Raw genomic sequence first — 16,822 nt, 5'->3', positions numbered from 1 at the left:
TTTATTCTGCTTTATTTATTTGTGAGTATGGGGCCATCCACTGAACTGTGGAGTGGCTGAACCATAAATGTGGCCCTTTTACATCAACTAGCAAACAAGACAATTCCCCACAGCAACAACCACAGTTTGATCAAGACAGTATCTCAATGAAGGCTTTCCTCTTAGTTGACTCCAGGTTGTACAAGTTGACAATTCTAACTAGGACACCAATGTTACATCTGAATGAAATTAAGAATTTGATTTTAGTCATAAGTCACTTAAGATTATACACTCTGAGAAGATACAGCCAATTGTCTTTCCCCAGTTATTTATTAATTATTATATGTGTGGTATTATCAATTAGGTATCTTTCTTTTATTTTAAAACTTTAGAATTTGATTTTTTATTTTTTTATACCCAGTTTTCTTTTTTTCAATGTGGGCATGGTATACTTGTGTCACAGTACATGCGTGGAGGTGAAGAGACAATTTTTTGAGTCTGTTAACCTCCTTCCTCCATGGATTATAGGAGTTCTTTGTTACTTTGTAATTAATAATCACTGAAGCATACAAAATATGTGTTCAAAGCATGTTACTTTATCTGTCTTCTTAGGAGTCCATGTGTCACACAATTAAATCTTTTGGAAAGTGTATACACAATGTTCCGGAAGGGTGGCCTCCTTTCAGATGTCACTCAGGCATTCGTGGATCGCTCTCTCCTCACCTTGTTGTGGCACTGTGACTTGGACACACTGAAAGAGTTCTTTAGCAGAATTGTGGTGGAGGCCATTGATGTGTTGAAGTCCAGATTTACAAAGGTACGTCATACACAATAGTAAAGAGATTGGGGGGCACCGTATGCTCAGTCCAATGGGAACTTGTTCAAGGAACACTCCTGCATCCAGTAGCAGTCTGTGGCCGCTTGGAGCCACACTACTTTCTTTTTTTTTCGGAGCTGGGGACCGAACCCAGGGCCTTGCGCTTGCTAGGCAAGCGCTCTACCACTGAGCTAAATCCCCAACCCCTGCCACACTACTTTCTTTAAGCAACTGACTGGCAACATGATGGCATAGAATAACAGAGGTGTACTCTGTCTGGATGCAGAAAGCTGTGTTTAGTTACACCAGGCCTAAGTCATGTTTGCTGGACACACTTTGCTTGTGGCTTTCACAGAAAAGGCTTTCCTTGACTTTTCATGCCTCCCATGTTTGTGACATCCGTGGGTCTGTGCTGATATTGTTTCTATTTTTGCGTCCCTGGTCATGTTACCTCTTCTTGACTCTCACTCTTATATGAGTCAATTTAGGGCCCACCTAGTAAATCCAGTCTAGCCGCCCCATCAATATATTCAACTTAATAATTACTGTAGAGACCCCTCTGGTTATATGCAAAGTTAGTTTCCAGGAATTGGGCATCGTCCTGACAGTTTTAATACAGTAATAGTGGAATACCATTCAGGCCTCGGAAAATAGGCAACTGACTCATTATAAATAAAAACAGCAAAGTAGGTGAAATTTTTTAGCTTGTGTTTTGTGATTTTACCTGTGTTTTTACCTATACCTTCAATAAGACTAGACAAACCCTTGTATTCTGGGCTTACTATGTCGCCCTTTTGTGTTACTTCTGTGTTTTACCCGGTATGACATATCGATGCTGTTTCCACATTGGACAACCTGGACAAAGCCAGGAAGTGATTTGCCTCTTTATTAACATTATTTTCTATCTCAATAGCATTAAGAATTAAAGTTGATGTTTTGAAGATGATTTTTTATGTTTGTTGAGGCCAAAGATGTTGCATCTTTTCAGCTAAATGACACTTTTGACACTCAAATCACCAAGAAGATGTGCTATTACAAGATGCTAGCTGTGATGTATTCTCGTCTTTTAAAAGATGATGTTCACTCTAAAGAATCTAAAATTAATCAAGCTTTCCAAGGCTCCTGTGTTGCAGAAGGAAATGAACTTACAAAGACACTTCTTAAGTAAGAGCTTACTTCGTTTGTGGTTATGTTTGATTTGTTAATATTTGGCGTAATTACAGTTTTTAGATTTTTGGATTTCCTTATTTTTCATACATACATACATACATACATACATACATACATACATACATAGGCAAATGTTTTGCCTATGTATGATTATTACTAAATGCATCTATATAATGCATCTATTTTTAAATGCATCTATATAATGCAAAGTAAATATCTTAGATAAATAAAGTATTTTTATTTCTTTATATACAGAGTATTTATATGGCCTTTATTGTGTTGTTGGGCAACAAGTGCTTATCTTTCATTAAATGTGTATGTGTGTCTGACACTGTATGCCATATGTGTGGGCACCATCAGAGGACAGAAGGTGTTATATTCCTTAGAAGTGAGCTTCCTGATGTATACTGAGAGCTGAGCTTACGAAATCTGTAAGTGTTCTCCTCAGTCACATACTTATGTTTTAGTGATAGCAGTTGCCTCATAAGGACAAGGGCTCAAATTTAGACTCCTGTATATCTTTCACATTCTTCTTAACACTTGTACTCTGAATGGATTCGTATATTAATATATTTAATAGTATGAATTGCAGGAAGAAATGTTTTTTTTTATCATTTGTAATTGAAAGGTTCTGTATAAAGCATAGACTAATGAGATATACTCTCTCTAAAAGTAAGTTCTACTGAAATCCTTCCAGACTGGACAGACTACCTCATCTCATTTGCATCTCCAGACTTGCATTCTTCCTTCTTACTCTAGTCCAAGCTTACCTTCTCAGAGGATGATGTCACCATCTATCTATTTGTATTAGCACAAGACCTAGGAGTCACATTCATTTCTCCATTTGATGGTCCCTCACCTCCATTAATACTCTAGTTGGTAACCATATCTAGTCAGTTTGACCCTATTAGTTTTCCTTACAATATGTTTCCTATCTTGTATGACCTTGTTCTAATATCTGGACTGCTTTTAAAGCTATAGCGGTGATCTCATTCTGAATTATTTCTGTGCTAGGCTTGTCTTCCTTTGCTTTCCCGACCCCTACTACAGACTCATAATCAACTAGAATGCTAGCCTAATCTGTTACCTTTAGCGGCAGGGCTGGCCCAGAGTATACATATTGCTGAGTCTGTGAACCAAGTAGTCTGTGGCAGGTCTCATACCATACTGGGAACAAGCCATAAATTATGCCTACAGACATGTGCACGGTTGTTTCAAGAAAGCCTTTGAAAAGCAGTGGCTACCTGTGTGGTTTATTGAAGCTGTCCTGAAGAACAAAATATGTATCTTAGTATGTTAGGCAAATTCTGAGGCAAATGCCATCTTTCCTTTACTTTATGGATGTTTATTGCATTTATACCCTCCTGATACAATGCACAGTGTTTTAAGTGCCACCTCTCTCTGCTCATAATGTCTGCATATATTTTTCCTTCAGCCAACATTTCAGTGTTCATCTTAAGTCATGCACCAGGCATGCATCTGAGGTCCCAGACAAAGAAACCTTAGCTCAGGCTTTTCTTTTCCCCTCTTAAATCTTTTGTTAGCCCCTTAGAATGGGCTGTTTGCCCATATCCTTGCTTTCCTATCTTGAGTGTGCTTGCTGTTTCACTTACACTCTTACCAGGAATGTGCTAGGAGGTGTGAATGTGCTTGTTTGTGTGTTCCTAATGCCTAGTACTGTGCTCGTAGAAACATGACACTTGAGATCATCTGATCTGGTTATCTAACAACTATTGATTCAAGCCTCAGTGTCCACATTAAATAAGTTGAAGTACAGCCTGAATCTCTCTTGCAGGTTGTGCCACGATGCATTTACAGAGAACATGGCAGGGGAAAGCCAGTTACTGGAAAAGAGAAGACTTTATCATTGTGCTGCATACAACTGTGCCATTTCTCTGATAAGCCGAGTCTTCAATGAGTTGAAATTTTACCAAGGGTTTTTGTTTAGTGAAAAACCAGAAAAGGTGAGTGTTCGCAATGACTTTCCCCATGGCTGACTGACATTGTAGGATTTCAACAGGTCAAAACTTACCAATTACATTTATACCATATTTCCCACCTTCCTATAATGTTAAATATAGGGGTATGGGCTCTAAAGTGCTTCTCTTTGATTTGGGGGTAGAAATGAGCATGTTTGAGGCAGATTCTCATATATCCCAGACTTGCCTCAAATTCACTATGCAGCTTTCTGATCCTTCTGACTCTACCTCCCAAGAGATTACAGGTGTCTATCACTATGCCCTCTTAATGTGATGCTGAGGATAGAGCCTGGAGTCTTGAAAATGCTAGGCAGATGCTACCAGTTGATTCAACCCCAGTTTTCTATGATTTATCAAGTAGAATTATTCTTCAGTAGTTAGTTATGAAGTCAGATATTTTCATGTAGGTTTTTCTTTTTTATAGAATTTGTTTATTTTTGAAAATTTGATAGACCTGAAACGTTGCTATACATTTCCTATAGAAGTTGAGGTAAGTAAAATTTTCAATTTTGTTTCTAAGTTAAAAATATTAGCAAATGTTTGTAGAGAAAAGCAGGTATTATTTTGAACATGGTTAAGTCTTCATTTGCTCTCAACTCCACAAACAGGGAGTGTTACGTTAAACCTGGCAATTGGAAGTTTGAAATGTCCCCTCACATGGCTATAACGGCATTTGCTTATTCCTTCTCTTGATTGTGAAAGACAGTGCCAGCTGAAGAAACTTGATTTCTGAGTGACATTCTCCAATCACAAAATTAAGATTTATACTCATGAATCTGGCCATGGTTGGGTAACCTGGGCAATGGGAATCAGGAATAGCTTGAAGATTTGCTCCAGCAGTGGATACATTTGGTCTTATTGTGGCTGTGCTTGCAGCCACAGCCATAGGTGAGACAATAGCTGCTGTTTTCTCATCCCATGCCACTGGAAATAGGAAGGTGGTTGAAACCTAAGCCTTCATCCCATTGCTGTCCCGTCCCCAAGGTTGTCAACCTGACCATGTGCCAGTGTCTCACCCATGCCCTGTACTCTTTTGCAATGAGAATAGGACTTTTTTTCCTGAGCATATGTTGAGAAAATGAAAACAAAAATGACAGCTCTCCTAATCTCTGCATGGACACTCGCCATGCTACCTAGCAGAGCACTATAAGGTGCTGTAGTGCATCCTAGCTATATAGTGTGTCTGTACATAGCTGGACAGTTGAGAAACAACCTCAAAGGTCAAGTGAAAGGCCTGTGAAAGCAGGCTAAGTGTTTTGGTTAGCTTTGAGGAAATCTTTGGGAAAGGCTGTACCTGCAAATATATACACATTCCTTTTTAAGGATGGTTTTGAATACTTTTAAATTCACAAAAATGTCTTTTTTAGTTTGTAATGGGGGAGGGGAATCCAGATTATTACTAAAACAAAAGCAATGTGACCGTGACTCTAAAACATTGTAAATGATAATTTTTTTCTTCCTAATAGGTTCCTATGGAAAGAAAGAAAAAGTACGTTGAAATTAGGAAAGAGGCCAGGGATGCAGCAAATGGGGCTTCAGGTAGGACACTTTCAGAATGACTTAGAATGCTTCTAGTAGTTGATACTTGTTTATGAAAAAGAAAGAATAGTGCCCAGCAAGATGGGCTCAGTAGATAAAAAGTTCTTGCTTCATAAACCTCATGACTTGAGTTTAAACCCTGGAACCTATGTAAAAAAACAGGGTGCAGTCGTGCACGTCTGCAGTCTCAGTACTCGTACAGCCAGATGACATAATCACGTAGGCCAGTGAGCGTGCAGTATGCCGTGCAGCAGCAGAAACAAGAGAGAACCTTCTCCTTAAAAGATCTCTGACCTCACTCACACACCCGCACACATGAGCCCTCCTCCCCATAAACACCTCATGAAAACACAGAATAATAATGATGATTAGATTTAGTGGGTTTTTTTGTTTTTGTTTTTGTTTTTTGTTTTTTTTTTGTTTGTTTGTTTTTGGAGACATAATCTCAGTACATAGTTCAGGTTGTAGGTTGCCCTTTAATTCATTGTGTAGACCAGACTGTAGACTCACATATCCACCCACATCTGCCTCCATAGTGCTGTGATTAAAGGTGTATACCACCATGTCCAGCAATAATTTTTTTAATAAAAAATATTTTAGTCAGATGGTGGTGGCTCATACCTTTAATCCCTGCACTCAGGAGACAGAGGCAGGTAGATGTCTATGAGTTTGAGGCCAGCCTGGTCTACAGCCAGGGCTACATAGAGAGACCAAATAAATAATTAAATATTCTAAAACACTGAAATGTAGTTTGGTTATCCCCCTCCCCCACTGTAGCAGCTGATGTATTTCTTTGTTTGAACATGTTTTTTTCTTTTAATTTTATTTTTCTACTTACTAACTTTATATCCCCCTCACTGCCCACCTCCAGATCACCCTCACACACAATCCTTCCCCCTCCCCCTGCCCCCCTTCCCTTTTCCTCTGAGTGGGTGAGGTCGTTCCCCCCACCCCCAGAATTCCCAACCCTGGCACTTCAAGTCTTTCAGAGGCTAGGTGTTTTCTCTCCCACTCGAGGCCAGACAAGGCAACCCAGCTAGTAGATCATATCAAACATACAAGAAACAACTTTTGAAATAGCCCCTGCTCCAGTTGTTTGGGACCCTCATGAAAGCCAAGTTGCACATCTGCTACATATGAGCAGGGAGGCCTAGGCCCAGGCCATGTATGTTCTTTGGTCAGACTCTTCGAGCACCAATGGTCCAGGTTAGCTGACTCTATTGGTCTTCCTATGGAGTTCCTATCCCCTTTGGGGCCCAGCATTCATTCACATACACACACACACACACACACACACACACACACACACACACACACACACACACATACATATATATTCATTCAGAGGTCTGTGTTAAAATGTAAGCCTTGGGCTGGGCATGGTAGCATATGCTTTTAATCTTAGCACTTGGGATGAAAAGACAGATGGATCTCTGAGTTTGAGGTCAGCCTGGTCTACAAATTGAGTTTCAGGACAGCCAGGGCTACACAGAGAAACCTTGTTTCAAAAACAAACAAACAAACAAAAACTGTTGCCTTGTCCTTTTTCATTCTCTTCTAAACTTCCCAGCATCTTGCACCTCCCTCAGAACAACCATGCCCAAGACCTCTGACCTGCTGCCTGCGATACCTGTTACTCTGTCTGCTCCCCTTTCCACTCTAGTACCACAGCAGTCCCATCTGTCCTTGTGGGTCTCACACTTGCTTTGTCCCTCTAATAAGCTCAGCTGTGGGTAATCACATGCCTCGGGCATTTTATTTGATGTCCACTTCCCAAAGAGGCTGTGCCTGGCCTCCCTGATTAAACTTGACAGGCTCTTTTCTATGATGTATATTCGTATGCTGATTTATTTTATAACTTTTATTATCTTTAATTTGAAGATATAATTTGGACCTCTTTTCTAAGTCCTTGACATAATTTGAATTAGCTATTTTTAGGAGTATTTCTTCCTATATCTGTGCTATATTTGATGAGCAAAATGTATAACGTGAAAATTATTAAAAATCACATCCAGTTTAACTAGATTTTTTTTTTTGTGACAATAGAGAGTAACTATTCAATAGTGGCAAAAGCAAAGGAAATTCTTTTCTTTGTTCCTTTCGCTAATCTGTACAATAGACTGAAAGTTACAGAATTGGTGAAAACTTTGGCAGAAATATCCTTTAATTTTGATATTACTTGAGGTCTGAAAAACATTTCTTATTGGCTATATTTGAATACAAATATATTTGCTTCTGCTTATTTTTCAGGCAATCCTCGTTATATGTCTTCATTGTCATATTTAACAGAGAGTAGCCTAAGTGAAGAAATGAGTCAATTTGATTTCTCAACTGGAGTTCAGAGCTATTCATACAGTTCTCAAGATCGTAAACCTACGACGGGCCATTTTCAGAGAAGGGTGATAACATTTCACATATTAAGAGTGTCGTTAACATTTATAAAGAAAGTTACTGTTGTACCTTGTAATTACTAGTTGTTTGTCAGTCTCAGTAGCCCTGTAATAGTAAACTTGATTTGGAGACTTTCCAAGATCTAAGCAGGTCTCTCACTGTTAAGTCAGCAATAAGATTTTATCAGTTAGAGGTCAAGATCTCACCAGAGGCACCATACAGACAGCAGAGGTAAGATAGCAGACGTGGCCAATCTGAGGCATGTCCTCAGGGAAGGGCCTTGACAGATGGTTTTCTTGCTGAAAAGAGACATTGTGCAGACAAACATGTAATTGGGGCTGGCTTGCAGATTAAGAAGTTTAGTTTGTTATCATCTGTCATCACGGCAGGAAGCATGGCAGTGCTCAGGTAGGCATGCTACTAGAGAAGGAACTGAGAGTTCTACATCTTGATCTGCATGTAGCAGAAGAACACTGTCATATTTCCTCCAACAAGGCCACACTTCCTAATAGTTCTACTAACTATGACCCTATGGGGACCATTTTCTTTCAAACCACCACAGGATCTAGGGATATATGTGCTTAGAATGTAAGGAAAAATAGAAGCTCTGTTTACTTTTTTAGTTCTATATTAAAACATATCAAGTATATTTTAATGTTACCAAATCATTATTTTCAGTTAAATTGTGTTATTTTATGCTATTGCCCTTAAATAAGCTTCTTAAATCTACTGACATTTAACAGTGGCATTGCTTGGATTCTTCTTCATAGGAGCATCAAGATTCCATGGCTCAGGATGACATCATAGAGTTAGAGATGGATGAGCTCAATCAACATGAATGTATGGCACCCATGACATCCCTGATTAAACACATGCAGAGAAATGTGATTGCACCCAAGGGACAAGAGGTATTTTCTTCAATCGGATGTTTTCTTGAAGTGTCATCACTGATGTCACTGTAGGACTAACTTCATACTGGTTAAACATATTGCACATTAAAGAGCTGGATTCTTCCTTCTTCACATCTTCTTCATTTTCTTATAATAGCAAAATATGACATTCTTTACTCCTTTTCAGAATAAGTTTGTGTTTTATTTCAGGGTTCAATATCAAAAGATCTTCCACCTTGGATGAAATTTCTCCATGACAAACTAGAAAATGCGTCAGTATCTTTAAATATCCGTCTCTTCTTAGCCAAGCTTGTTATTAATACAGAAGAGGTATATAATTTTTTTTTAAATTTCTTAACTGATCTCTGTAGTTCTGACCATCTACATTGAAACACCAAAGTGAATGAAGCTTTAAAAAAATAGAACGTAGAGTTACTGTTCTTGCAGTACATCCACATTTAGACACTTCTCCCAAATCCTTTTGTCAAACATTTTATTTTCCGGCATTAGGAGAGAGCTTTCTGTACAGCACCTTCCCTAAGGCTATGAGCCTTGTTTATGTAACAGATAAATGAGTAAAACTATTCCTGTTAACTATATGGAAAATGGCTATCTTTATCTATGCAGTAGGTAGATGTATTAGTTTTTCTTCATATAACCTATGCCAGAAATGTGTACTCCCTACCAGTAGTGCTACTGTCCCAAGATCATAATGGCTCTGCAAACAGACATCGACGATCCTCATGTTCTCAGGACTGGCTCCTCTGACCCACTACTTTTCTCAGGCGTTCCCTAGGTGGAATTAGTGTTCTTACATTCACACCCCCCGCCCCCTTGGTGTTTCTGTCTCACAAATTTCCTTTTTCTAAGGACTCAGTGTATGGGATTCCAGACTACCTTAATGCCTAACTTTGGTTTACTAACCTGGGTAAAGAAATAACCTATCTCCAAATAAGGTCATGTTCTGAAAGTTTCAGGAGTGGCAGGATTGGGGGGCATGCAGTTCAGCTATGGTATTTGGGACTTCAAATGAGTTCTGCCTCACATTCTTCCAAGTGCTGATTTATTAGCTACTACATTGGCCACTATTGGATGATTTCTTGGAGCTGGCAAGAAACAGACCCCTTTATTCTGCTACACTGCATTTACCAGAGTAGAAGTGAGGGCCTGAGGGGTTTCTTGGACAAGCCCCAGGAGCCTGGCATGCATCTTTCTGTAGACTGGATTGCTTAGGTACTCGCGCATCTGATTGTCATGACCTTATTTCTCATGGTTTTATGCATGTGCATAAAATAATTTTCTATAGCTACTATTACTTAGGACAGAGTCGTTGAGTTTTAGTAATGGGAGCCATTATAACTCTATTTCCATTGAGTTACTTAGGAGTCCTTGAGATAATCCAGTGTAAACTGGATCTTACTAGGTTTGGTAAGTGGAAGTTACAACTGTTTGAGCTTTTTGTCAGGTCATAAAGTATGTGCTGATGGAGAGTAAGTTTTGTATTAATACTTTAGTCTTCAACCGTTATCTATACAATCTATACATGGCACTTCAACTTTCTCTGCAGGTCTTTCGCCCTTATGCAAAGCACTGGCTGGGCCCCCTGCTACAGCTAGCTGTTTGTGAGAACATTGGAGAAGGAATTCACTACATGATAGTAGAAATAGTAGCTACCATTCTCTCTTGGACAGGCTTGGCTACACCTACAGTAAGGAACACATTTCTTATGGAGTAATATATCATTCCTTTTCTGGTGCCCTGCAGATGTCAGATGAGTTAATGTCCTCTTGACATGATGTTGCTGTTTTAGCTATAGTTGTACTATAATGCACCAATACTCTACTGTATCACTGCTGGCTTTTACCTTCTTTAATGTACCTTGGTAATTCCACTGGCCTTGCCTTTTTTACTAAGCTGGGGGTGTTATGTTTATTGTTTTTACTCGCTAAGAGGCTGGAAGGTAGGTAATAGTTAAGTCTCTATAACTAAGAATGTCTTCTGTGCATTTGGGGGCAGTTGTATATGATAGTTCATTCACTGTCATAATGTTAACTGTTACCTGTGAAATTGTTAAGAATGACTGGCAAGTAACTGCCATTGCACAACACTAGTGAGTGCGTATTAGGTGGTGCGTAGTGAGTGCATAGTGAGTTGGTTTGATGGAGTTTTGCTTATTGATTTGAAAACATGAACTTGGATAGTGTACAATGATTTTCACATAAATTTATCAAATGCACCATCCTTAATATACACTTGTATAGTGTTTTCATGTATTTGTGTCTGGATGTTCTTGTTTTGTTTATTTCACAATAAATCAAATCTAGATTTCTTGGTATTGATGTGATAAAATAGGTAATAGCCCAATGAATAACATGAAAGAATTTAACTTAAGAGCCATCTAAAAGGCCATCGGGAGGAGCTCAGCTGCACTTGAAAGTGGAATTGCCAGTCTCTGGCATTGTAACGGGTGAAAGGGGGAAGTACTGGTGCTGCCTCAGTAACTCCTTGTGGTGAAGTGAGTAGAAACACTGAAATGGGGGACAAGGCAGGTATCAGGTGGCACAGTGGTGAGGGACCCTGAAAAGAGGGCTCTTTCAGCTTCACTGACGCAAAGATAGAGAGAGGGAGGTATAAGAAAGGCTAAGAGCCGAAGTATAATAGGTCCTGGTGGAAACAAGTCTTACAGATTCCCTTCAGACCTTCTATTGGGTCTTCAGAGAGGGTCCTAGACAAGACCTTTGTCGGGGTTCTCAGACAGAGACTGAAGTAGATCTTTGAATGGATAATACAAAGAGGACAGCCAACCAGGGCCTGAGCCCCAATCTTAGCTCCGTCTGAGGACACAGTACAGTAACTGTGCCCACATCTGAGCAGCCACAGTTTCTCCCACCACCTGCTAAGGAATGATACTATCTGTAGTCAGCATAGAAAAGCCATATATGGTTTAACTAGAAACTAGATTCCTCAGTAAAATGCCAGGCTTCTTTTAGAGTTGGGTGTCTGGATTACTTCAAGGCCTGGTGTGATGGCGGATGCTTATAGTTCCACTGCTTTATACTGGTAGGGGTTCTGTAGTTCAAGAGCAGCCTCAGCTATATATTAAATTTGAGCTAGCCTGTGCTAGATGGAAATCTGTTTCAAAACAGCAGCAACTACAAAATGGGGTAGGATGAGATGTTCTTCCAGAATGGAATGTTATGTCTTACAGAATTTTAATGTATTTTCAGGGAGTCCCTAAATATGAAGTCTTAGCAAATCGATTGCTTTATTTTCTAATGAAATATGTCTTCCATCCCAAAAGAGCTGTGTTTAGACACAACCTTGAAATCATTAAAACCCTTGTTGAATGCTGGAAGGAGTGTCTGTCCATCCCTTACAGGTATGTAGTTGCTAGTATTTACAGAATTGCTTAGGAAAAGGTCAAAGAGCACCAAGTTTTAAATGCTAACTTCAAGGAAGTATAATTATATGAATTATCAGGAATATAATTTTTAAAAAATTGCCAACCCGGGTTTGGGGATTTAGCTCAGTGGTAGAGCGCTTGCCTAGGAAGCGCAAGGCCCTGGGTTCAGTCCCCAGCTCCGAAAAAAAGAACCAAAAAAAAAAAAAAAATTGCCAACCCAAAGAATGATTATAGTAATAATTTGAAACTGACTCTATTTATAAGGTAAACTTTGCTACTGATAAAGCCACCACTTCAGAGTTTGACAGCAGAAGCATTTCTGGGTGCCTAGCACCTCCAGTGTTCCCCACCCTCCTCCCTTCTCTTTGATGTGACACTGGGCACCTGGAGTATAGGGCCCTGCAGTACCCGAGCCCAGTGTCCCCCAAAGACTTAGTGTGATGCTTTTACCTGGCCTGGAGCAAGCTGAGACTTTCAAAAAAGTTACTATTAATTGACTGGGTTTGGACATAATTAGAATAGTTAAGAACTAACAAATGGGTAGCTGAGGAGGAGGGTGACCCTGTAGGAGGATCAGCAGTCTCAGTTAATCTGGACCCCTGAGATCTCTCAGACGCTGAATCACCAACCAGGCAGCATACGTAACATCAGCTGATATGAGGCCTCCAAGACATAGACAGCAGAGGACTGCTGCGTTTGGGTTCAGTCAGAGAAGATGCACCTAACCCTCAAGAGACTGGAGGCCCCAGGGAGTTTAGCGGTCTTGTGGGTTGGGTGAAGCGAGGACATCCTCGTGGAGACAGGTGGTGGGGAGAAGGAATGGGATGTAGAATAGTTGGAGAGTGGACCAGGAGGGGAATTTAAAAAAACAAAAACAAAAACAAAAACAAGAAGAAAAATACAATCAGGGTCTTGGAAGTAGGGAAAGGCTGTGTTCCTTGTATTGTGTAGCTGAAAATTTGCCTTCGAAAATAATTCATTTTCATATTTCTCTTTCATTGTGTAACTTTTTGTTTTCTCCCTTGTGCTGTGTTACAGGTTAATATTTGAAAAATTTTCCAATAAGGACCCCAATTCTAAAGACAATTCTGTAGGAATTCAATTATTGGGCATTGTAGTAGCTAATAACTTGCCTCCCTATGACCTAAAGGGTGACATCACGAGTGCCATGTAAGTACTATTCTTTTGACTTGGTTCTTTCAGAAACTTTCTGGATTTGATTTTCAGGTGTAGTATTGATATATCTAGGGACCAGACCAATGTTAAAAATACTTGTACCCAAAATTATAAGGCTGGATTTATAGTCCGTTTGGAAGGGGAAATGTATCTGGAGTAAAGAAGGAAATTAAGTTTAAGTTGAGACTAACAAGATGACTCAAGGGTAAAAGTGCTTGCAGCCAAGCCTGATGAATTGAGTTCAGTCCCTGGAACCCACCTGGTGGAAGGAGAGAACCAGCTCTCCCAGTTTTTCCCAGTTCTCCACATATCATGCTGTGGCCTAAATACTCTAAATAAATAAGTGTAATTGTTCTGTATATATCTATAAACAGAAGTTGTTAGGTTTTTTTTTTTTTTTTAATTTCTATATGGGGGCGGGTGGGAAGAGAAAGAGGGGAGGGGAGAGAAGGAGAGAGAGAGCACACAGCTTCCCATGAGTACACACGGAGAGGGCAGAGGAAAGCATCATTTAACTTTCTTTATTACTTTCTGCCTTATTTCCTTCAGACTGGGTCTCTCCCTGAACCTGGAGCTTGCCATTTCATCTGTGTGGATGGCCAGGCCAGCTGCTGGGATATGCTTATCTTTGCCCTCAATATTAAGGTTATAGGCTTATGGTCATGCCAGCTTTTGAGGGTGCTCAAGTCCTTGTGTTTTTACAGCAAATTCTTCTACACACTCGTCTATCTCACTTGCCCCTCCTCTTATGTTTGAACTGGCATTTTAAACATTAACACTTAACAATACCGTGGGCTCTATGAAAATATCTGAACTGTTTTAACTATGAAGGGGATTCCCCTATATTGGCAGCTCTCTTCCTGGGCTCCAGCCTTACTTTATTCTGTCTTGAATGATGGCGGTCACATATTCAGGATGGGGTAGGTATGATATGTTGAGGAAAGAGACTATAGTAAAATAGTTTAGAATATGACAAAAAGGTATTGGTCTTGACTCCTCCTCCTCCTCTTTTTCTTCTTGTCAGCATCTCACCAAGTAGCTCTGGGTATCACAGAACTTGATTTGTAGATTAGACTGACCTGAACCTCACAAAGCTCCTTCTGCCTCTCCTCCCAAGTGCTGAGATTAAAGGCCTGTACCACCATGCCTAGCTTTCCCTGCTCTTTAGGATTTTTTTATTATATGGTTGATGTCCATATAATGTTCTGTAGGTTTAGCCTTGTACTCCTGGATCCCTCATCTATGGGTTGAGGTGACGGGGAGGCAATTTCAATTCTGATTTGCATAATATTAGCCTTTGGACCGGTTGCCCCTATTGCTGTTGCTTTAGATAGTATGGGTTCAGAGGTGAGGCAGCCAGTAGCTCAGTGTACACTTGAAAACATCACCAGGAGGTCATGCAGGCTTTAAAAACAGAGTTAATGTGCAACTTTGTACAGCGTATCACCCTTCTCTTTCTCAGCATTTTGCTTCTTGTAGATGGCTTGTAGCAGGGAATCCTAGTCTTAGATACTCCCTCTTTCTTTTTTTCTAAGATTTATTTATTTTATATATGAGTACATTGTCACTGTCTTCAGACACACTAGAAGAGGCCATCAGATCCCATTATGACAGATGGTTGTGAACCACCATGTGGTTGCTGGGATTTGAACTCAGGACCTCTGGAAGAGCAGGCAGTGCTCTTAACTGCTGAGCCATCTCTCCAGCCCCCCCTCTTTCTTTGAGTGGGATATACTCTTACTGCAGTGTTGAACTGGGATTGGACAGTAGATTTTCATAGTTATAAATCTATATGCATGCATAAATCTATATGCATGCAGATTTAAATCTATATTTATGTAATTTGTGTTACATTTTATATATTTTCTCAATTTGCCTATTAATGTGACATGAGGAGGAGAATTATTAGATTTTTTGTGCCAAATATCAGAATGGGCTGTTTTATGCTTGTTTTCTCTGTTTATTATAGGTATTTTGAAGCTTTAGTCAATAACATGTCCTTTGTGAAGTATAAAGAAGTATATGCAGCTGCAGCAGAAGTTCTAGGACTCATTCTTCAACATGTTACTGAGAGAAAACACGTGAGTGCTGCATGGTGCACTTGTAATTGTGATTGCCCAGTATCCTCCTTGATCCTCCTGGGCTCAGCAGGGCATCTTTTCCTGTTAACACAGCACTGCTTGTGATGGGATGGGATATAGGGACTGAGGTATGGTGAGGGAAAGAGCATTTGTCTAGCATCCATAAAGCTCTGACTACCCCAACAGGACAAAAACATGCAAATGTATGTGACTACTTGCCGCTGTATTCAGGGCAGAATGGCTTGCCAAGCATTGTCTCCAGGTTACCCTGTTGGCTCACTTCTCACCATGTGACTGGTGACCTTTCATTATACCCCTGAACATTTTCTTTATCTATCCCTAATTGGATCTCATGCCCGTTCCTCTTCTAAAGGGCAAGACAGGGTAGCGTCTTGGGTGCTCCATGATGGGTGAGGACAGACTTCGTGCTGTTAACAACTTAGAGTGCATAGGAAGGGACCAAGACTGCAAATTGGATCCTTGCCATTTCCCTACCTGTAAATATGTAACTCAGGAAAGCAAACCCTTAGGAAATGGAGCTTCATTTTTGTTTTGGCACTGTAGCCTCCCACCCTTTCTACTTTTTATTTATAAACTTATTTTTAATTTTTATTTCTTTTTTAAAACAACAATTTCACAGGTGTGTACCTTGTATACTTACTACTCTCATTACCTTGCTATGACCTTGGTCTCCCTTCCACCCTTGCTACAACTCACATTTCCCTCTCCCTCTCCTTCTCTCCTTCCCTCCCTCTCTTTCTTCCTCTCTCTTCTCTCTCCCTCTTTCCCCACTTCTTTTCTTCCCCCCACCTTGTGTATTCATTTTGTTTTGTGACTTACCAAGTCAAAAACATTTGTGTGGCAAATGTTACATGTAGATTTTTTGCTACCCTGACTAAGCTCCAGGAAGGGGCCGCACTACCAGTGCCCTCCCAGCTTCCCTTGAATCCATGGATAAAACACACACACACACACACACACACACACACACACACACACACACACACACACACTTGTCCTTTTTCAACTTGCCTTCTTGACACAATTGCTGTGCACTACTATCTCCCACCTGGAAAACGTTCCCTTATCATTACTCTTAGAGTCACTTCTCCAACCTGCCCTAACGTTAGTCAGTTGACTCTAGTCCCTGCTAAACATCTCTTAACATTCACCTATAGGAGTGGCCAGAGCCCAACACTCATCCAGAGACCTCACATGGTTGCCTGGTTCTACTCTTTCCCTTTTCCTCCAGGGACCTGAAAATCCCATCTGTACCTTGTGCCCAGCAATTGGACCATGGCTCTCTACTGACAAATCAAATACCAATTGGGGAACAGGACCGCCCCTACAACTCACCTTTTCTTTCCAATAAAATATAAAAATTTCTTCTCCCATAC

The 16,822-nt window shown here is 40.1% G+C and overlaps 1 protein-coding gene across 4 annotated transcripts in view; it reads left to right on the top strand.

The window, feature by feature from the left end:
• Prkdc (protein kinase, DNA-activated, catalytic subunit) overlaps positions 1 to 16,822 on the top strand; it is a 217,548-nt gene that overhangs the window by 106,443 nt on the left and 94,283 nt on the right. For all 4 annotated transcript variants that reach the window (NM_001108327.2, XM_039088537.2, XM_008768933.4 and 1 more), the window contains 12 exons: positions 592 to 796; positions 1,785 to 1,960; positions 3,762 to 3,930; positions 4,370 to 4,435; positions 5,412 to 5,484; positions 7,735 to 7,883; positions 8,646 to 8,783; positions 8,976 to 9,095; positions 10,333 to 10,473; positions 11,993 to 12,144; positions 13,207 to 13,338; positions 15,314 to 15,425. In NM_001108327.2, the coding sequence (NP_001101797.2) occupies positions 592 to 796; positions 1,785 to 1,960; positions 3,762 to 3,930; positions 4,370 to 4,435; positions 5,412 to 5,484; positions 7,735 to 7,883; positions 8,646 to 8,783; positions 8,976 to 9,095; positions 10,333 to 10,473; positions 11,993 to 12,144; positions 13,207 to 13,338; positions 15,314 to 15,425 (1,633 nt within the window). The remainder of the gene's footprint in view (positions 1 to 591; positions 797 to 1,784; positions 1,961 to 3,761; positions 3,931 to 4,369; positions 4,436 to 5,411; positions 5,485 to 7,734; positions 7,884 to 8,645; positions 8,784 to 8,975; positions 9,096 to 10,332; positions 10,474 to 11,992; positions 12,145 to 13,206; positions 13,339 to 15,313; positions 15,426 to 16,822) is intronic.

Source organism: Rattus norvegicus, chromosome 11 (genome assembly GCF_036323735.1).
Source record: "Rattus norvegicus strain BN/NHsdMcwi chromosome 11, GRCr8, whole genome shotgun sequence".
Classification (NCBI taxonomy): domain Eukaryota; kingdom Metazoa; phylum Chordata; class Mammalia; order Rodentia; family Muridae; genus Rattus; species Rattus norvegicus.
The sequence above is the reverse complement of the archived record's forward strand: the minus strand, read 5'-3'. Positions and strand labels throughout refer to the sequence as shown.